This window comes from Coregonus clupeaformis, chromosome 10, assembly GCF_020615455.1.
Source record: "Coregonus clupeaformis isolate EN_2021a chromosome 10, ASM2061545v1, whole genome shotgun sequence".
NCBI lineage: Eukaryota > Metazoa > Chordata > Actinopteri > Salmoniformes > Salmonidae > Coregonus > Coregonus clupeaformis.
Window position 1 is genome coordinate 32,472,028 of NC_059201.1, and position 22,460 is coordinate 32,494,487.

A 22,460-nucleotide genomic window follows, 5' to 3' on the forward strand; every position below is an offset into this window, starting at 1 on the left:
GCATAACCAATGGGAAGTTGAAACAATACCTTCTTCTTATGGTCGGACTGCGAGGGTCCGTCCCCTCCGTCATCGTCCCCCTGCCTCTTGTAAACCCACAGCTCAGACTTTTCTACAATGGAGCGCAGCTGGTCCAGGTCTGACTTGATCTGCTTGTAGTTGTCCACGTCTTGGCTGGTCACCAAGAGCTGGACCTAAGGGGAAGAGGAAGGGGTATAACTGAATGTAGACTAAAGTTGAATATTCACAGCAAGCTAGGCCTTCAAGCACCTTATAATCCAATGACTGCTGCTAATTCATAAGATTACTTTCTAACTAAAGATACGATTATTGATGAGTGTGAGGAGCAATGATACAGAGGACCTGTGTGTTCTTGTGGCTGTGGAGCCTGTGGAGCCTGTGGGTTTGGGCGGTGGTCTACCTGTTTGAAGGCCATGAGGACCTCCTGTCTCTGGCTGAAGTGTCTGAAGAGCAGGTGAAGAGCCCCAGACACCAGGGGAGGGTAGTCATGCATGGTGAGGTGTAGCAGCACCCTCAGGAAGGTTCTCCCTCCATGGTCATCCAGGTCCAGAGGGGTGTTTTCCTCACTGCAGGACAACACAACAGGCTCAGACACTGGGGATACTTTCATAAGACCTACGCCATTGTTAATACAGTGTTACTATAGTTTTATTATGGACACTGACACTGCATTCTATTGTCTCAAGATTTGAAATGAGAGGGTTTACCTTCCTCCAAAGATCGCCTCTGCCTGCTCCTCAATGTTCTCAAAATCTAGCGTCCCTAACAAAACAAATGAAGCATTTACATTATTGTGAAGCCCTTTTGATACATTAATTGTATAATTCTGAAAAGAAACATTGAGTACAAATACTAAGACATGTGGTATGTCTGTAGGGTCAGTAGCTTGAGGGTAAAATCAGTAAGAAAAAAGGCATGGCTTTGGCTGTCAGCATGCTGACCTGTCATATTATTTCCATCCTGACTAGCACTAGATGGTGTAGCATCACCCTGAGGGTTACTCTCATCAAACTCCCGCTTGAAGATACAGAGTAGGCAGGAGATCCTGTAGTCCAGCCGCACATTCAGAATGAACTAGAGGGCAGGAACAGAACGCACCATTTAGTTAAAACACCAGGCTTTAGAGCTCACCACTAAGAATAATCATACAGAGAAAAATATGTCCTAGATTTTGTATAAAACGTTATTTGATACTATGGGATATGAAAGCCGTGATAATTGGATACAACATCAGACAATCTATATGAAAGGCCAGATGAAAGGGGCAGGAGCTACCTGGAGGATCTCGATGATCTTGAGCTTGGTGTCCATCACCATGATGTCCTCCCTCTCTGGCTCTGTCTGGGTCTTGACCACGCCCTCCTCCGGCTGGTGGGTGGGGGTGACAGGGAGGAAGCCCCCCCCTCTGAGGACAACCTGGGTCATAAGCTCCCCCACCCCGTGGATAGACTTCATCACATTACTGCCTGTGGACACACACACACCTCAGAGTTGAAATGGGGCACTTACTCACACACAACACATTAACCAAACCTTATCAACTCCACCATGATTCCTCATAAAAGGGAGGTGTATTGAGAAAGAGAGAGAGCGCGCCTCAATTACAGTACATCAGTAACAACCAATACAGACAGGTAACAGACAGGCAGCAGTGTGCTGTTCACCTTGTTTTTCCTCTCCCTTCTCCAGCTTGGTGACGGGGTATATGGTGCTGACATGAACACAGTCCAGGATGTTCAATAAGATCTTAGTCAGTCGCAGCAGGTCACTGAAGTTGTAGAAGCCAAAGTATATGAGGTTCCTTGCCAGATTCACTACCTTCATAGATAAGAGAGAAAAAGGAGGGGAGTCAATTCTCCACATATACATTATGCATTCCTACCTCGAAGTAAAGTTGTCTGGTTGACATCATGCCGTTTCCAGGGAAACCTACCTCGAAGGTGAGCTTGTTTTTCTCTCTGTCATCGAAAGGGATGTTCTGAGACACCACAGACATCAGGTAGTTCTCCACAAACTCCATGGTCAGGCAGAACCTCTCCTTGATCTCATCTCTGGTTGTCCCATCATTGTCATAGCTTAGAAAGGGAGAGAACATTATTGTGTAAAGGCTCAGAGGTAGCCTATAGATGAGCTCAGGTAATGTTGAATATCTCTGATAGGACTCTAATAACACGTTCATAAACCCCACTCACTCGCCGATGGCGATCTTGGAGGGAATCTCGGACCAGAGGCGGGCGTACTTGACGGGGGTGACCTGTTCCTGGGGGTCGCGGTCCACGTGCATGTGCAGCATCATGCGGCAGAAGGAGGCGCGCAGGTCGTAGGGCAGGTCCTCGTCAGACATGCAGCGCAGGATCAGGTCCACGTCCAGCTGGCCAGAGATCTTATTGATGGCCAGGTACTGACGGTCCAGACACATCCGCGCAAACAGGTTCAGCTGGTACCTGCAGGGGGAGAGGAACATACTTTAACATCTGGTCAGGGCTGTAGTCTGAAAGCAGGCCTACAAATAGACAATCAAACTACTGTCGCATATGCTTCTACATGCTGTACATCCAAACATGTCATAACACTAACTATCCAACCAAAACCCATTGTGAACCCTGTAAGGCCCTGATCCCTGACCTGTAATAGCTGACCACCTCCTGGTCCTCCTTCTGGCCCTCCTTGGCGTCCTGGGCCAGCTCTCTGACACTCTTGCTCCTGATCTCCTTGAGGTTGTCCCTCCAGAAGAGCCACACCTCCTCTTCATCCTCCTCCGTTTCCACGGAAGCCTCCCCAATTGTTACAGCCTCAATCTCAAAGCGCGACAGCACTAGCCTGGTCGGCGGCAAATAAAACAGACAGTCAACAAAGTAACTGCAGAAAAGAATGAATACTGAAACACACATCTGTGTTTTGTTTTCATAAAATCGACAGCATTACTAATAACAGCAATTGAGCCAATCTAATTAGAAATCATCAGATCAATGTTCAAACACATGCACACACCCACGCGCATGTTTTCAGTGCTAGGGTAAAAAAAAAAGTGATGATCATCATATCAAGGGGGGTTTACTTAGTCTCGATAAGGATGTCTGCGTTGGAAGGGTCCAGCACGGCGTTACAGATGAGCTCCTGAGTCACTGGGATGGACTTGTTCATGGACACACACAAGTCAGACAGGTAGTCCAGAAACCTGAAGATAAGAGACAAAGAGAAAGGGATTGATTGTCAATGTACAGGCCCAGCTGCAAGTAGCCACACTATAGGCTCCCAGAGTAGGCTTATTCAGGCTCAGTCCCAGTCCCCCTCCCAGCTCCATCAGATTCCAGTAAAAGCCCTCTATATCCAGACCCTTGGATCAGCATGTTTCTCATATGGCCAGTAGAATATGGCATGACTGGAGCTTGCCAGCACTAATGACAGCAATTACCTCCAGTGCCACGGACCCACACAAATCCCTTCCTCTAATATCCTCATGCATACATTTGAATACATCTACATTTACATTTACATCTACTACATTCCCTGGCTGGTGCTGTACAAAGAAACCTCCACCCAAACAACCTTCTGTATCAGGCCCATGGCTTGCCCCCATCCTATCGCCCCTCCTCTTCATCTCACCTGGGCTCCCGGTTCTTCCTGACCAAAGTGACGAAGGTGTCAATCTCAGCAGCCGTGATGTGTTTCTCAAGGAGCTTGCGGTTGTTATGGAGCAAGGCCGTTATCGTGTCCTCAGCCAGAACGTCGTACCCTATCTGCTTCTGCATGAAGCGGAACTGCTTGGCTATGTACTCCTGTAGAGGGGGAGTCAGAGGGTCGGCACCATTCTAACGTACAACTAACAGGTCAAGTAAACATAGCCTTTTAACTAAAAAATGCCTGCATCTGTACGTCTGATGCAACATCAATCAATAATTTATGCACACCGACCTGGTTCTTCCTGTAGTCTTGTTGGGAGTGCCGTAATACTCGGTAGCAGAGCCTGCAGATATGCCTGAAGGGGGCGTGGCGCTGGTCACCAAGCTCCTCCAATCGCAGCATGGGACCATCCCCGCTGTCCGTGAATGGGGCTTGGAGAAGTTTGAAAATCTAAAGAGGGATATTTATTCCATATGTAATTTAAAATTGTGATGCTCAAACTGACAATGTGGAGAGGTCAATTTAACCAAACCCAATGTAGATGATATTACGGCTGTACTGTATGATGAGGTGTACCTGTTTGAGGATGTTTTGCTCCCTCATGAGTTTCTGTCTCTCTCGATTGGGCTTGTTGACCATGATCTCAAGCACGTCCTGGCCAGTGTTGGGGATGTCACACACAAAGAACACCAGGTCCTCCAGAAGCTTAGTGACAAACCTAGAGACCAGAGTGACAGGGCCAGGGAGGTGACTGGTTCAACCAAGGTACCAGATAACACTAACTCCTACAGCCTGCCTCTCCAGAGAGAGGAGCTAGGAACAACAGCTAAAGGAGAAAAACTATGGCATACCTGGTGCAGGCGTTAAACGGTGACTCATCTCAACATGAAACATTTGTTCTACCAAATGTCAAAAGTCCAACAGCAACCTTCTAAAAAGACTTTCAACCTACCAGATATGTACGATAATGTAATAAAGTAGGTCAAAGGCCTGCTGGGACACACTTTACCTCCTCTCGTTCTGTGTTATAGTGCCCCTCTCCAGCTTGCCAGCGATGGATGCCAACACTTTACTGGCATCGTTGGCCAAGTCTAAGTCTCTGACTTCCGCTGGGGGGACAGGCACTATGGCAAAGGCCTCTTTGTCTTCTTTAACCGCTGATGTGCCAATCTAAAAGAGGGACGTGTAAAACATATTTTCAATAAATGGATTTTACAAGTCCGACCAAAGGTAACACAATATTATCCTTCCCAGCCACTCACCCGTAACATGACAGGCTTCTCCTCCTCCTTGTCAATTGGGTTGTTGGTGCTGTGGACCCATGTGTTGGTGCAGAGGTGCCTGAGCCTCACAAAAGAGTTCCTGAGGGAAAAGGACAGAGCAACTCATAGGGCAGCAACAATATAAAAAAAAAACACTATAGTAGTCTCTCCAAAACCACTCTCCAAAACTCTTGAGCGTGCCGTCTTTAGCCAACTCTCTTGCTATCTCTCTCAGAATGACCTTCTTGATCCAAACCAGTCAGGTTTCAAGACTGGTCATTAAACTGAGACTGCTCTTCTCTGTGTCACGGAGGCTCTCCGCACTGCTAAAGCTAACTCTCTCTCCTCTGCACTTGTCCTTCTAGACCTGTCTGCTGCCTTTGATACTGTGAACCATCAGATCCTCCTCTCCACCCTCTCCGAGCTGGGCATCTCCGGCGCGGCTCACTCTTGGATTGCGTCCTACCTGACCGGTCGCTCCTACCAAGTGGCGTGGCGAGAAGCTGTCTCCGCACCACGTGCTCTCACCACTGGTGTCCCCCAGGGCTCAGTTCTAGGCCCTCTCCTATTCTCGCTATACACCAAGTCACTTGGCTCGGTCATATCCTCACATGGCCTCTCCTATCATTGCTACGCAGACGACACACAACTAATCTTCTCCTTTCCCCCTTCTGATAACCAGGTGGCGAATCGCATCTCTGCATGTCTGGCAGACATATCAGTATGGATGACGGATCACCACCTCAAGCTGAACCTTGGCAAGACGGAGCTGCTCTTCCTCCCGGGGAAGGACTGCCCGTTCCATGATCTCGCCATCACGGTTGACAACACCGTTGTGTCCTCCTCCCAGAGTGTGAAGAGCCTTGGCGTGACCCTGGACAACACCCTGTCGTTCTCCGCTAACATCAAGGCGGTGACCCGATCCTGTAGGTTCATGCTCTACAACATTCGGAGAGTACGACCCTGCCTTACACAGGAAGCGGCACAGGTCCTAATCCAGGCACTTGTCATCTCCCGTCTGGATTACTGCAACTCGCTGTTGGCTGGGCTCCCTGCCTGTGCCATTAAACCCCTACAACTCATCCAGAATGCCGCAGCCCGTCTGGTGTTCAACCTTCCCAAGTTCTCTCACGTCACCCCGCTCCTCTGCACACTACACTGGCTTCCAGTTGAAGCTCGCATCTGCTACAAGACCATGGTGCTTGCCTACGGAGCTGTGAGGGGAACGGCACCTCCGTACCTTCAGGCTCTGATCAGTCCCTACACTCAAACGAGGGCATTGCGTTCATCCACCTCTGGCCTGCTGGCTCCCCTACCTCTGCTGAAGCACAGTTCCCGCTCAGCCCAGTCAAAACTGTTCGCTGCTCTGGCACCCCAATGGTGGAACAAGCTCCCTCACGACGCCAGGACAGCGGAGTCACTCACCACCTTCCGGAGACATTTGAAACCCCACCTCTTTAAGGAACACCTGGGATAGGATAAAGTAATCCTTCTAACCCCCCCCTTACCCCACCCAAAAAAATAAATAAAATAATAATAATTGTAAAGTGGTTATCCCACTGGCAATAAGGTGAATGCACCAATTTGTAAGTCGCTCTGGATAAGAGCGTCTGCTAAATGACGTAAATGTAAATGTAGTCTACCTCTTTATCATATAATTCAACTAAGAGGCCTTTTATATCCAAAATAATGTTGTGGATTGTAATTCCTCAGGTGATTATTTCCAGTGTCAACCTTACAGTAGCTTTGAAAAGTGAGCTTTGCTTAAACATTCATAGAAATGTGTGGTAATACTGGGGAATACCAGCTGGGTTTACCCTGTTATCACACCTGCCAGTTACAGTATAACTGCCATCGTTGCTATGCTCTGTCAACTTGGATGAGCAAATGTTGTTGTCCTATTATGTAAACCAAGCCCTGTGAGGACGGGACAGGACACTCAATAACTGATGTCACCCCATGATGACAGCTAGTCTTCCTGGGGTGACATTAGCCATCCTTCAGCTAATGGGGATCCTAATATAATAAAATGTTACTGATTACTCATGCTCTGCTCCTGATTCAAGCTCAACTATCTATAACAGTGCATTGTCTGCATGGTCACTCTGCATGGTCACTCTGCATGGTCATAGATGGCCGAGTCAGTAGTATCCCCCCAGTAGTAACCTCTACAATAACAACAACACTGTCATTGCTCTAATCTGATGAGTTACTCAATACAAAGCGAGAAGACAGCCCTGTATGCCTCTCCCCCGCAGGATGCTTGCTCTTTGAGCGTGTGTATCAATTTGTTGTTTAAACCACCTAAAACCTACTTAGGCATAGATGCTGGTAATAACAGCTACAGCGGGCTGGTGGGTGTGATGACATGCTGTAACGTCCTCAAACAAGTGTATGAACATCTACGTCCAAAATTCAAACACTTTTATTTTTTGTGTGCCAACACTAAGGGTACCGAGTGTCGCTTTTTTGCACAACTATGTCTAGGGAAAACTGTCCGGAAAATAGGGCTGTTGTAAATATAGGTGATTCTGTTGGAAATTGCAGTCCAACTCCTTTTCCTGTCGTTGTTATGATGCCAATAATCATAATCACCTATATTCACAACAGACATTAGATGACAACAGACCGATTATTACACAATTTCATGAAACAAATCTAAATGGAGAAGAAACAAACGTCTTCTTTTTTTTGGGAGATGGCGGCATAGGTGCCAATGGCATATAAGAAGAAGATCTGAGGGCCAGCATCGATCCACACCTAGGAACACCACATGATTGAACACGCGTGAACACACACACACACACCCAAACACAGATTCTCACACAACAGTAGAAACACAACATGAACAAAGAACATGTCAAATAATAACTGCTGGGTTTTACCGGGAAAAAACTGCAGCTGAGCAGTCACTCCTTCATGGCTTTGTGATACTTCACAGCTCTGTTCTCTTCCCTGAAGCACATGCAGATTTGGACAGAGGCTAGGTCTGTGGGAGGTTATAATGAGAAAGCGACTTCCCACTATCCTGTGGTAACCTACAGTTTGAGCCTCCTAAACGTAATAATAAAGTTAGAAAAAAGGAACATATGCCTTTTTCATCCTATTCAGCGAATTTCGGTGGAATTATCGGCCAATATCTATACATGTATTCATACTACCCTAACAAATCTGGACAAGACCAACAACTATGTCAGAATGCTGTAGATTGACTACAGGTCAGCATTAAACACTATTGTTCCCTCCAAGCACGACACAAGGCTCAGAGCCTTGGGTCTGGACACCACCCTCTGCAACTGGATCCTAGATTTCCTGACTGGCAGACCACAGGGTGTGAGGATTGGCAAGAACACCTCCTCCACACTGACTCTTAACACAGGGGCCCCCCAGAGATGTGTCCTCAGCCCTCTGCTGTACTCCCTGTTCACCCACAACTGCGTGGCTTTGCACAACACCAACTCTATCATCAAGTTCGCTGACGACACCACGGTTGTAGGCCTGATAACCAACAACGACGAGTCAGCCTATAGGGAGGAGGTAAGTGAAATGGCATTGTGGTGCCAGGACAACAATCTCTCCTTCAACGTCAGAAAAACAAAGGAGATTATGCCCCGATCCGCATCAACTGGACAGCAGTAGAGAGAGTCAGCAGTGTCCAAATCACAGAGGACTTGACAACAACACCACCACTCTTGTCAAGAGGGCACAACAGCGTCTCTACTTCCTAAGGCGGCTGAAGAAATTCGGCATGCCACCCCAGGTCCTCTCCAAATACTACCGCTGCACCATCGAGAGCATCCTGACAGGTTGCATTATGGTCTGGTACTGGAATTGCTCCGTCCACGACCACAAGGCCCTCCAGCGGGTAGGGAAGATGGCCCAGTACATCACTGGGACCGTGCTCCCACCCGTCCAGGACATCTACTCGAAACGGTGCCTGAGGAAGTCCTGCAGCATCATCAAGGAACCCACACACCCCAGCCATAAGCTGTTAACTCCCTTACCGTCGGGCATACGGTACCGGAGCATGAGGTCTGATACCAACAGGCTCCATCAGACTGCTGAACACTTGAACTGGACTGACCACTTGGACTGACTGTCCACACCTTAGCACACATGCACTAACTCATGTAAACACCCACACATACACGAAAATATGCATTCATGCTACACACACACACTCACAACTGCTGCTACCAGACTCATATTATTACTAAATACTGCACAATTTAAACATTTGCCCCCCAATCCCTCCTTCCGAAAAACACGTGTAAATATTGTACCTTCCTGTATTATGCTCATGCTAAAATCTTTATTCTATTCTACTGAGCCATTTAACTTTATGTTTGTATTCTTCTCTTTTCTTATTTCTTATTGTTGTTTCTTATTGTTGTTGTGGCAAGTAAGCATTTCATTGGACGGTGTATACATTGTGTATCCTGTATATATGATTAAAAACGGTAAAAGGGAAATATCGTTCAATTAAAGAGCGTTCAGAAAGTATTCACACCCCTTGACATTTCCACATTTCGTTGTGTTACACCCTGAATTTAAAATGGATTACGTTTAGATTGTGTTGTCACTGGCCCACTGCCCCATAATGTCAAAGTGGACTTATGTTTTAAGAAATAAAAATACAATTAAAAAATCATTCTATGCTGAAATGTCTTGAGTCAATAAGTATTCAACCCCTTTGTTATGTGAAAATTTGCTAAACAAGTCACATAATAAGTTGCATGGACTCACTCTGTGTGCAATAATAGTGTTTAAAATGAATTGTTGTATGAATATCTCAGCTGTACCCCACACATATAATGATCTGTAAGGTCCCTTAGTGGAGCAGTGAATTTCAAACACAGATTCAACCACAAAGAACAGGGAGGTGTTCCAATGCCTTGCAAAGAAAGGCACCTATTGGTAGATGGGTAAAAAAAAAAGCAGACATTAAATATCCCTTTGAGCATGGTGAAGTTATTAATTACACTTTGAATGCTGTATCAATACACAAAGTCACTACAAAGATAAAGATGTCCTTCCTAACTCAGTTGCCGGAGAGGAAGGAAACCGCTCAGGGATTTCACCATGAGGTCAATGGTGAATTTAAAACAGTTACAGTTTAATGGCTGTAATAGGAGAAAACTGAGGATGGATCAACATCGTAGTTACTCCATAATACTAACCTAATTGACAGAGTGAAAAGAAGGAAGCTTATATAGAATAAAAACATTCCAAAACATGCATCCTGTTTGCAACAAGCTACTAAAGAAATACTGCAAAACATTTGGCAAGCAAAACATATTTGTCCTGAATACAAAGTGTTATGTTTGGGGCAAATCCAATACAACACATTACTTAGTACCACTCTACATATTTTCAAGCATAGTGGTGGCTGCATCATGTTATGGGTACACTTGTAATTGTTAAGGACTGGGGAGATTTTCAGGATTAAAAAGAAACGGAAAGGAGCTAAGCCCATGCAAAATCCTAGAGGTAAACCTGGTTCAGTCTGCTTTCCACCAGTCACTGGGAGAGGAATTCACCTTTCAGCAGGAAAATAACCTAAAAAACAAGGCCAAATCTACAGTTGCTTACCAAGAAGACAGTGTTCCTGAGTGTCAGAGTTTTCACTTAAATCTACTTGAAAATCTATGGCAAGACCTGAAAATGGTTGTCTAGCAATGATCAACAACCAACATGACAGAGCTTGAAGAATTTTGAAAATAATAATTTTACATTTTAGCCATTTAGCAGACGCTCTTATCCAGAGCGACTTACAGTTAGTGAGTGCATACATGTTTTTTTGTGCGTGTTTTTTCATAATGGGCAAATGTTGCACAATCCAGGTGTTGGAAAGCTCTGAGAGACTTACCCAGAAAGACTCACAGCTGTAATCGCTGCCAAAGGTGCTTCTACAAAGTATTGACTCAGAGGTGTGAATTAATGTAAATTAGATATTTAATTTTCAATACATTTGCTTAAATTTCTAAAAACATGTTTTCACTTTGTCATTATGGGGTATTGTGTGTAGATGGGTGAGAAAAATAAATAATGTAATCCATTTTGAATTCAGGCTGTAACACAACAAAATGTGGAATAAGTCAAGGTGTATGAATACTTTCTGAAGGCACTGTATATTGGTGAAACGATATATCGGTTGGGCTTTAAGTGTGTGTGCACCTTCTCTGACTATATTTTTGGCCTGGTTGCGTAATGGCCCGTTAGGCTAACAGGCTTACTTCCACCACACTCACTCTAATGACTCGCACCTAAAGCCCAGTTTGCTGCCCGCGTCCTGGAGAACATGGATTATTTCAGGTAGGGAGGGGGAGCAGAGGGGGAGGGTGCTGCCAATGGTAGCCAGCAGGCAGGCACCTGACAACATGACACAATGCCGGCTTTGACACTATGGGGGGAGGGGGCACAGGCCTTATCTGATGTGGCGCTGGTGACAGAAACAACCACACTATTGTCATTTTAGCCAACACATGATGCAGTCAAGAGGTGAAGAGGAAGGAACACACCAGAGGTAAATATAGAAGTACAGTGAGGGAAAAAAGTATTTGATCCCCTGCTGATTTTGTACGTTTGCCCACTGACAAAGAAATGATCAGTCTATAATTTTAATGGTAGGTTTATTTGAACCATGAGAGACAGAATAACAACAACAAAATCCAGAAAAAAGCATGTCAAAAATGTTATAAATTGATTTGCATTTTAATGAGGGAAATAAGTATTTGACCCCTCTGCAAAACATGACTTAGTACTTGGTGGCAAAACCCTTGTTGGCAATCACAGAGGTCAGACGTTTCTTGTAGTTGGCCACCAGGTTTGCACACATCTCAGGAGGGATTTTGTCCCACTCCTCTTTGCAGCTCTTCTTCAAGTCATTAAGGTTTCGAGGCTGACATTTGGCAACTCGAACCTTCAGCTCCCTCCACAGATTTTCTATGGGATTAAGGTCTGGAGACTGGCTAGGCCACTCCAGCACCTAGATGTGCTTCTTCTTGAGCCACTCCTTTGTTGCCTTGGCCGTGTGTTTTGGGTCATTGTCATGCTGGAATACCCATCCACGACCTATTTTCAATGCCCTGGCTGAGGGAAGGAGGTTCTCACCCAAGATTTGACGATACATGGCCCCGTCCATCTTCCCTTTGATGCGGTGAACTTGTCCTGTCCCCTTAGCAGAAAAACACCCCCAAAGCATAATGTTTCCACCTCCATGTTTGACGGTGGGGATGGTATTCTTGGGGTCATAGGCAGCATTTCTCCTCCTCCAAACACGGCGAGTTGAGTTGATGCCAAAGAGCTCGATTTTGGTCTCATCTGACCACAACACTTTCACCCAGTTCTCCTCTGAATCATTCTTCATTGGCAAACTTCAGACAGGCATGTATATGTGCTTTCTTGAGCCGGGGGACCTTGCGGGCGCTGCAGGATTTCAGTCCTTCACGGCGTAGTGTGTTACCAATTGTTTTCTTGGTGACTATGGTCCCAGCTGCCTTGAAATCATTGACAAGATCCTCCTGTGTAGTTCTGGGCTGATTCCTCACCGTTCTCATGATCATTGCAACTCCACGAGGTGAGATCTTGTATGGAGCCCCAGGCTGAGGGAGATTGACAGTTATTTTGTGTTTCTTCCATTTGCGAATAATCACACCAACTGTTGTGACCTTCTCACCAAGCTGCTTGGCGATGGTCTTGTAGCCCATTCCAGCCTTGTGTAGGTCTACAATCTTGTCCCTGACATCCTTGGAGAGCTCTTTGGTCTTGGCCATGGTGGAGAGTTTGGAATCTGATTGATTGATTGCTTCTGTGGACAAGTGTATTTTATACAGGTAACAAGCTGAGATTAGGAGCACTCCCTTTAAGAGTGTGCTCCTAATCTCAGCTCGTTACCTGTATAAAAGATACCTGGGAGCCAGAAATCTTTCTGATTCAGAGGGGGTCAAATACTTATTTCCCTCATTAAAATGCAAATCAATTTATAACATTTTTGACATGCATTCTTCTGGATTTTTTTGTTGTTATTCTGTCTCTCACTGTTCAAATGAACCTACCATTAAAATGATAGACTGATCATTTCTTTGTCAGTGGGCAAACGTACAAAATCAGCAGGGGATCAAATACTTTTTTTCCTCACTGTATATGTCAACAACCTTTGCCCTACTGCTAAAGCGAGCCAGTTGATCATCTTTACTCACACAAGGACACTACACACACACTACATCTAGGAACAAAAGCTCACAACGATACATAACTCGTAGCACACCTAAATATGACATTGTCTGATGCCCATACAGTATATGCAGTAGTATATGGACAGGACCTGATCATTCCCATGTATTTGGCAGTGGCTCTCTGAAAGATCAAATTACTTCATGGGAAAATATGCCTTCCAGATGATGGTGTGGGGGTGGATGGATGGTTATGCAACATCTGGCTTCTGTTTTCAGCTGGGAGACATTACTAAATCACGGCATGTTGCAACATCTTCTGGATATCCTGATCCAGTCTGTAGTGCTGCAGTCCACCCCATCACCATGGTGTCCTGCTTCAAACCATACCGGGACTTTCCTGACTATCATTAGCTAGTGTTAACAAACTGGGCTACCTCCTACAACACAACGACACACAGGCGCACACACACGCAGATATTTTCATGAGAAGAGACATCTTCTTAGAAATATGAAGCACTTTGAAAACAAAAGTGCCAAAATTGCACTGAGCTCAGCTGTCCTGCAAACTCACTCTTCAGATCAAAGAGCAAACAATCAGCCATCCTTTAGCTATCCTAAAATAGCCCTGAAATGATCATCTCTGAATTTGAAATGCTGCTCCTGGGTTTCTTAGACTAACTAGGCTGCGTGATTAGACACCTCCGAGGGCCCTCCTCTGTCTCTGCCCAGAAGCCTATGAAATGCCCTAATCCTGCCTACGAAGGGCCTGAGCCCAGAGCCCCTGCCAGACAAGAAAAAAATGGAAGGTGTGAAGAGCAGCCGCATCAACAGCAGTTTCATATGTCATGGTGGGTCCCCCATCCAGTCAACACGACGTGACTGTCAGCAGCAGCAGCCTGTGACATGGACACTACAGGAGGAAGCAGAGCCCCACACACGGCCACCCCTTCCCCTGACCAGACAGATTTGTATCAAGCATCGCACCCGTGCTATTTAGACCAGGTTGATTGAAGATGCGATGAAAGGCAGATCATAGAGCGTACTGCATGTGTGGAGGGGTGTGATATTTGGCTGTGTACCTGGGCACCAGGGAGTCCCCCCCTCTCAGGGTGGTAGGGTCCAGCTCAAAGATAGAGGAGATGTCCATGCCGTCAGGGACAGACACCAGTTGGTACATGACCCTCTCTTGAGGGGTCCGCAGACGCGCTCGCAGGGCCTCATGGTCTGAGTCCAACTGCAGGTACAGTAGGGAGAGGACACTGTCAGTTTATGGAGCTTCATATTGAAATCCCAATTTAGCAGTTCAGTTCATAATTTCAATGCAGTGATATTATTGTCTGTGACTGTGTGTAACAGACAAGGCTGAGAGCATGAAGAATGATGCACATGTTTCCTCCAATCTGTTTATAGTTAGACTTGCATGGCAACAATAGCTTAATCAGTGCTATATCAGTGGATCACATTAAGATGATAAAGCACTGCAACATTGTTTGGATTACCGCAGTCGTTAAAGACATTTTCTAATTTGCAGCTTTACAGTACAGTAAGAAGAGTGAAATTATCATTCTATGATTGGGTATCGGGAATAATTGACCAAACTCCCTCCTAACGTCCCCAAGACAAATACACCCACCCAAACATCTCTCCTTTGCTGTACCTATCAGTACCAATCAGATGAAGACTGAGCATGAGGCTATATTGAGATAGGAGTAACACCAACTCAGATACATTTTCCCCTTTTAGAAGAGATAATGTGTTGTTGACTCATCCTGTCAAGTTGACTGATCTAAAGGCTAATTCATAATGCATTTAGCCTCATATTTTCACATTTGATCATTTGTAAATATTTATGAAAGCTGTAGGAAACAATCATAGAAAGCAGACCCTGGATTCCACCCCCAAAAATAATATTCTTTAGCATATTCCCTCCATACATACACTGTAATGACTCCAGCCACAGTAATGGTGTTATACTGCCATCTATATGTGAGCTCTAGTACCATATACAGAGAATCTTTATGGCATGCTGACATGCTGTTGTGCTCTACAACAACTGCCAATGCCATTGAATGTGTAAATCTATTACAAAAAGATACTCTCCTTTCAGAATATACAGAAATAGCTTCAACTGATAATAGATGGTAATAGAGAATGGTTTAATAAAGGAAAAACCTGCACTCACTGAACTATGCTTTACATGTTCATGTATTTTTTTAGCAGCAGAGGTCAGAACAAACTGAAGGGTTCAGGAAGCAGCTTTCGCCAGCGTATAAGAACTACTCAAACACACTACACAAACAGTAGCCTGAATTGAGGGACACGAATGAAGGAAATCAGAAAAATATTTAGTTTAGTTAGTTCTCTTCAAGAGCGTTGATTATTAAAACATGGTTAAAGAGTCCCTCAATTCATCAATAAAGTATTTGAGAGGATGAAACACACAAGGACAGGCACAGTACCTGGAAGTTAAATGGAACAAAATCCACCACCTGGAGAGGAAACAAGATCCACCACAGATCAGCAGCAATAGGTGGGCAAGACAGCAAACACAGCTTAAACATTAAACACAGAAATAGAGTTGTCTCTGGTTGACTTACTGAGGATCGGGGCTCAGGACATTCTTCCACATAGTCAGGGTTCACCTGAAAAGAGATCAGGAACCAGAATGGGATACTTAACTCCAACATGTGAGGAAGCAAGAGGTAACACATAGTCCTCTTATAAATGACTATAAAGTCAATCCAACTTAAACTTAATCAAGCCCTGTCATTAAGACTTTCAGATCGCATAATGAAGTACTGCAAGATGATTGTGCGCATGATACTCCCAGGTATAAATCAAATGAGCCATGCAAGTGGTTTGTTGGTGGACTACCATGTAAATGCCTACTGTCAGTTTGAGGGGACTCACCTCAGCAGCCAGGTAAGACCCTGTGGCAAGGTGTTTGAACCTGAACAGGCTGTTCCAGTAGCCAGCCCCGCCCCGACACGGGTCATGGTGAACCACCTGACAGAAGAATGCAACACCTGACAGCATGAGAAACAGCATCTGGACAACGTCTGGACTGATAACATAAACGTAAAAACATATTGTAAGATGCAGGACAACCCACATAGTTTCACTTGGTTCTCACCGTTCCAGGTCTTAACTAGCTTTGGAACAACCTACAGAATGTCATGGCAATGCAAGGCTTCCACAATCAAAGATCTTGGGTAACCATGTCAACAAATATCACTGTCATATGTGTGATTCACAAGCTGCCGGTGGCACCTTAATTGGGGAGGACGGGCTCATAGTAATGGCTGGAACGGAATGGTATCGAACACATTAAAAACATGGTTTCCTTGTGTTTGATACCATTCCATTCACGCCATTCCAGCCATTATCATGAGCCGTCCTCCCCTCAGCAGCCTCCTGTGGTGTGATTGTGTACCACGACTCACACCATGTATCTACTATCTACTTGTCCTATGCTCACCTCCACTTCCCACAATGCCTTGCTGCTAGTGGCGGAGGTGGCGGACTGGCGTCCTGTAGTCCTGAGAAATACGTACTCCTTCTTTTTGAAGTCGTCACATGTCAGGAACTTCTCCTGCTCTGCATGGAACAGCCGAACAACGTCGCCCTGGCAAAACAAACAGACACCAGTCAGTATCATGGGGAAGGAGAGCCAGCTACCCTGTTTAATGTGTTATTGTGTCTAATACATTTCAATCAACTATCAGAGTACCTACTCCTTTAAGAATAATCTCCTTGTTGTCACTCCATTTCATGAACAAAACTACTTTCCAACTTGTGTTGCAGTTTACGGAGTTCACCTGAAAAACAAGAGGATGTCAAAGGCTGAGTTTAATTCTCTGTAATACAGCTGAGATAAAGACATGTATTCACAATCATTAAGTTTGGTTTAAAAAAAGTGACAAAAACAATAGAGCCTGGGAGTCTTTGTGCATGTTGGGTTTGTACAGACTTGGAGGGCTGTGAAGGAGGAGCACAGTAATTATTTAGTCTTTAACCGAAGAGTAATTTGTCTTAATGGCTGTTGAGCTTTAAGAGTGGAGTTAGGACTAGCATAAATAACCCTTACTTAATCAACTCAAGACAATATTTCCATTTCACAATCCATTCTTCGCATAAAGTTTTGGGATGATTAGTATATGTGAAACAAGCATAAGACAGGAGCTAGTTGTACAGTGAATATGTGTCCTCATCTTTGAGAGGACATGAGAATGAACAATAAAGCACAGTTCTCAACATGGTTAAAACCTACACTACTTGTGATTTGAGGAAGTGAAATGTGCAGGCACACCTTGGTTTACACAACAATGGAGAATATGGTTTCTGATCCACAAGCAGTCTCCACCCAGGAGACAATGAAGATGAAACATGTATTCTACCTCATTGCATCCTGGGTTGTCTACCAGCTGATGGCTACTGGCATGAAGGGGCTGTCCAGCATTCACAGGGTTAAGGACCACCTTGTCTCCAATCACCACCTAGACAGACAGGGGAGCAATCAAATAGCATTACTATACACACAGAGATGCATGATCAACTACACAGAATCTCACATCCACACATGCTCACACACATGCTCACACAGCTGTCCACACTTACTGTACAGAAACACTCAGAGACACAGCAAACAGAGAGGCAGTCAGAGAGGCAGTTTGATTGTCTTTGTTTTTATCAGACCCATCATCCAGTAGAAAAACACTAATAACACGTGTACATCCATTAGTGTCCTCCAGAGTGTGCTATCTGCTCATCTACAAAGGCCCCAGGAGCTGTTACGCATGACAGCCCAGAGACACACACAGGGAAATAAAGTGAGGGGTCAGACCAGTTTAGAGCAGGAGAAAAGTGCCCTTCAAGATAAACAGAAGCTCTCAACTTTTGGCAACAGTTGATTGCATAATATGAGAGAACAGCTGTGGTATCATAACAGCAAGGTGAAGTCCTGCTGCTGCACAGGATGTACTGCCGAACGGGTCTGAGCACTGCATAATGAATTCCTTTTAAACAACCATTATCCTCATTTTTCCCTAAAGTCTCTTTCCTCAATGTTGTTATAGCTAGTGACTGGTGCTATGTAACACCAGGCAAATATGATAACACATTGGACCATGTTGGCTACCAATCACTAGGCCGCCACACTGGGCCTCTCATCAGCACAGGAATCAATCAGCCAGAAAAACCCTAATGGCTAAAGCTAATGATGATTACCTATGGTAGCCTACTTGCAATTAAACCGGTACATACCCTGAGGCCAACACAATGTCAAAATATGAAATGATGTATTAATTTAATCTTACAACCTGTCAATTCTCTACACCACAACTTCTATTTATAAAGCAGGTAAACTTCAGCGGCATCAAGCGTCAACAGAGGAGTGCTGTCCTAGAGATCCCTATGGTAATGATCTTTGCTGTGGTCACTGACGCCAGGAGCTTTACGAATCTCAGGGTGTGTACCAGGAGCTTTACGAATCTTGCATGCCAGACTCTTCAGGTTAACTTTTAGTGAGATCATTACCTGTTAGGCTCTTAAATCACTCTCTACCTAGATGTCTATGGACAAATACAACTGGGACCAGCTAGCCTGAATGATTAAATGCTAAAATGTTAGACAACCAATTAACAAATTGAAACCTGGAGAGAACATTACCAATAACTAAGAATCACAACAATGAGCATCACATGAATGGATCTTGAATGGAAAAGCTGTTGTCTGGGCTTCACTGTTGTTCTATAGAGACATGACCAGACTTCCTATCTGACCTTTGACCCACACTAAAGCCAACACTGGGCTGGACACTCACACTGTCTCCCAGGGAGCGCAACTTGTAGAAGGGCTGGATGTAAAACCAGGAGCCCTCATTGCCTGCAGAGTCCAGTGTCACTCTCATTGCATTCTTCTCCAACAGGGCAGGGAGACGCTTATTCACCGTCAGGTACTTATTGCTTTTCAAGTGCAACAGCTGGAACAGAGTGGCAAACAACAGACATCGTTACAAACTCATGTGCATGTAAACGTCATGTACATTCCCATATTAGAGTTTGATCAAGGTTAAATATGTAATGCTTATAGAAGTCTCATACTTTGTCTATTGGGGTTTAATAGACAGATACAGTACATGTCACGGTCTGAGTCTATTATGGAGTATATCTACAGGAAGAGATTGAGTTAGATGTCAAATACTTGCACAGTGGCCATTCCTGAATATCCCCAAAGGAATGTGCCATTTGAAAATATCACACTTGAATGCTTTCTGGACACTTTTCTCCCCCTGGAATTTTTTTATAATACTCCAAGGCCCTTGTTCAAAAATGTTTCTCATGACCTCATGACCTTTGCCCCATAATTTCATCCAAGAAATCAACCATGTTTACTCTACTGACGTCAACCAGCATCGACCCCTCAAACAAGTATTCAGTGTGATGTCTGGTACTGGGAGACTAGACCTTAACCAACCTGTCTGATTGTGGTTGTTTGTTTTGAGGGAGAAAGCAGGGATTGAAAAAACAAGACAACTGTAGTTCGAAATGTCTCAGACATTTACAGATACATGTGTTTACAATGCATGCTCTCAAGTGCTGTAACCACTTACCACAGTAGGACTGTGGCAAATATCAAACACTGGCAGAGGAGCATAGCTGTACCCTACTGACCTCAATACCTTACCTGTCATCACACCCCTAAAACACATAAACCCCATAGACCTACTGTACCACTTCCGCCAATACAATTCTGAGAGCATGTTCAGGACTATTGTTCAGGAGACAGCTGCCCTAAAATAGATACAGTATATGTGGGTGTTTTTCCTTTTTAGATGACAGATATCACTCCTACCATAGTGTTCTGGTTGAGGGTCTGTCACTTGACATCAACTGACACACTATAGTGTGTACTTCTAGTGGTCCATTAGACCCGTTTCCCTGTGGCCTGATGATCTCATTTCGGCGTAGGAGACTATCAGTGGTCAAATATGCAGGGGATGATAAGGCCTGGAGGACAATTGGCTGCATTTATGGAAGTGCTGTATTGCCTCTCTGCTCCAGGCTTTCCACTAACCTTAATGACACTGTTATATTGTGGCTTTACAAAACTCAATCTCCATGTTACCTTATCACCCCCACTCTTCCTGCTCATACCTGAATGACATTTCCATACTGGATGACAGTTCCTAGCAGCTTTCGGTTCTCAGATTCATTCTGCTTCTTCTCCAGATCAGCAGCATGCTGAAATATAGGGATACAATGAGATGTCAGAGAATACAAATGGCCACCAATTAGATGTAGTGCTCCAAAAACACATTAAGAATAAGAAGCAGTACTTTATGGAATATAGATCTGGGTTTATGGCATGTTATACATTTGGAGAGTGTTTCACTTGTAATGATTTGCTCGACCTCAGCAACGCACGCAGTTGAGAACCAGTAGGCATAATGGGCAGCAGATGTGTTAGAGAACTTCTAATAGAAGCCAGTGAGATGAGGTACTCACGTGGAGTTTGTTGAGGAGCACTGTGTCAGTGGTGCTGTTTCCACCTGGTTTTGCTGCCTTCCAGAACTGTTTCTGTGCAGAGTACCTGTTCATGGGGCACAGCTTGAAAAGGCAGTCTGGAAAGAGGACACCACAGAGAAAACAGGTGATGATTTATTATCAAATTCATAACATTCAGTACATGATGAATAAAGCAGTGGAAAGTTGCCAAAAGGGCATGGAGGAGTAATCAGTTGTCAGTATAACAAGGGCACGACCGTAGCTAAATAAATATAACAGGATGATGGTGATTTTAGACATTTTGATTCTCTTGTAGGTGAACACATTGGCCTGATCAGATTAGAGCTCTCTAGACATAGCACAGCGCTGATCAGATCTTGAACAGTGTGAGTCCTAACAGAAAACACACTAGTTCCTCCTCCGGTTCCGAGGTTGGTTACCTGCAAAGCACAATGATGGGAGACCTGATTATCTGTGACAGGGGTAAAAATAGCAGCTCCAAACCAGCACAAAGCACACCGTTAAAACTCGGCCAACAAATGCCACAGCGTCCAGGGATTAGCTGTCATGGGACGCATGAAGAGGGAGGATAAGCACAGGAGGAGGAGCCAGGGACAGAAAACGGGGCAGTAGGAGAGAGGGATAGGTAAATGAGAGAGGGAGAGGAAGTGGGTTTAGGGAGTGAAGGAAACCAGGTTAGGGGGACAGAATGGGGAGGGTTATATGCAAATGCTACACAGTGGGAAGGAAGGGAATGCACAGTTGTGGGGTTTCTTTTTAAAGAACAGTTGGCAAACTGTGCAGGAAATGGCAGGGTACAGTCGGACACAACCCAGAGGGCATACACTGAGGAACGGAGACAGGAATCAACATAAAACAGGCGGCCATCGAAATGCTTAAAACAATGCTGGTTTAGATCAAATAAATTTTAGTTTACACAGGAAGCCAACTGTACTAAATATTATAAATACTTATTTCAGAATTGTCACATTACTACGACATGCTTTGCCTGATTGTGATTATCAGAGGTTAAAAGATTCAACAGGTCACATCCTTCAAATACCATTGCCTTCTCTCCTTACATCCATGAGATCACAGCTCTCTGAGCAGTGTATAAATACTATCACAGACAGCAACGAGTCGTCCTAGCAGAGGGTAATATTTCCTCGAGAGACACACCTAAGTCTCAGACATGACACCAAAGCAATTACTGTCGCATGGTACCAATCCCAGATCAGAGAGAAAAAAGTGAGGTTTAAAACGCCGGGCATAAGCTCCCTGGAAACCAGCTTAACCAGGCTATTAATAATCAACTGGGATTTTAGGATTTAGTCTGGTACACTTTCCCTCTGCTCAGTGCTCAGGCGCACTGAGATGTAGCATGGAGTCTCAGTCCTGTTGCTGTGGCTACCTGGAGGAGTGATGATGAGGCCTGGGAGAGGCTGGAGAGGTGGGGTGAACACGAATACGCTGCACAACCACACACCAATCTTGAAGCACCATGAGGACACTGAGGCCCCTGCGGTTGCAACATGCTCATGTCACAGCACCTACTAGGAGGGTTGTCATATGTCATCTCTTGAGGTCATCTCCACAATAGGCCGCCCAATACTACAAATGCAATGCCTGTCAAACACAGAGACAACGCTATCCTCTCACTGTGCAGGTGAACTGTTACCAGGCTTGTTAGGACTCTCAGAACACCACAAGTGCTCCACTGTTCTACACCAATCTCAAGAGTACTTTCTTTGGAATCACAATAACCCTGGTACCTTGAATCTGCCATAGATGCCCACAGTGGTAGAGCTTCAGGTAACAGTCGGAACTGCTGATATTGCCCTTAACAACAAAGTAGTTCACTACCTACCCGC

The 22,460-nt window shown here is 44.8% G+C and overlaps 1 protein-coding gene across 8 annotated transcripts in view; it reads right to left on the reverse strand.

Moving 5' to 3' along the window:
- The window catches only part of LOC121575032 (inositol 1,4,5-trisphosphate receptor type 1), a 145,767-nt gene that overhangs the window by 95,509 nt on the left and 27,798 nt on the right, over window positions 1-22,460 (reverse strand). For all 8 annotated transcript variants that reach the window (XM_041887810.1, XM_041887809.1, XM_041887807.1 and 5 more), the window contains exons 4-28: window positions 20,590-20,705; window positions 20,239-20,325; window positions 18,906-19,064; window positions 17,482-17,580; window positions 16,819-16,902; window positions 16,563-16,709; window positions 15,995-16,090; window positions 15,682-15,726; window positions 15,544-15,573; window positions 14,164-14,318; window positions 4,908-5,007; window positions 4,655-4,815; window positions 4,222-4,363; window positions 3,937-4,095; window positions 3,628-3,800; window positions 3,080-3,199; window positions 2,647-2,841; window positions 2,214-2,465; window positions 1,955-2,096; window positions 1,686-1,839; window positions 1,297-1,487; window positions 963-1,095; window positions 729-783; window positions 422-587; window positions 30-194 (exon numbers count right to left, since the gene is read on the reverse strand). In XM_041887810.1, coding sequence (XP_041743744.1) covers window positions 30-194; window positions 422-587; window positions 729-783; window positions 963-1,095; window positions 1,297-1,487; window positions 1,686-1,839; window positions 1,955-2,096; window positions 2,214-2,465; window positions 2,647-2,841; window positions 3,080-3,199; window positions 3,628-3,800; window positions 3,937-4,095; window positions 4,222-4,363; window positions 4,655-4,815; window positions 4,908-5,007; window positions 14,164-14,318; window positions 15,544-15,573; window positions 15,682-15,726; window positions 15,995-16,090; window positions 16,563-16,709; window positions 16,819-16,902; window positions 17,482-17,580; window positions 18,906-19,064; window positions 20,239-20,325; window positions 20,590-20,705 — 3,326 coding nt within the window. The remainder of the gene's footprint in view (window positions 1-29; window positions 195-421; window positions 588-728; window positions 784-962; window positions 1,096-1,296; window positions 1,488-1,685; window positions 1,840-1,954; window positions 2,097-2,213; window positions 2,466-2,646; window positions 2,842-3,079; window positions 3,200-3,627; window positions 3,801-3,936; window positions 4,096-4,221; window positions 4,364-4,654; window positions 4,816-4,907; window positions 5,008-14,163; window positions 14,319-15,543; window positions 15,574-15,681; window positions 15,727-15,994; window positions 16,091-16,562; window positions 16,710-16,818; window positions 16,903-17,481; window positions 17,581-18,905; window positions 19,065-20,238; window positions 20,326-20,589; window positions 20,706-22,460) is intronic.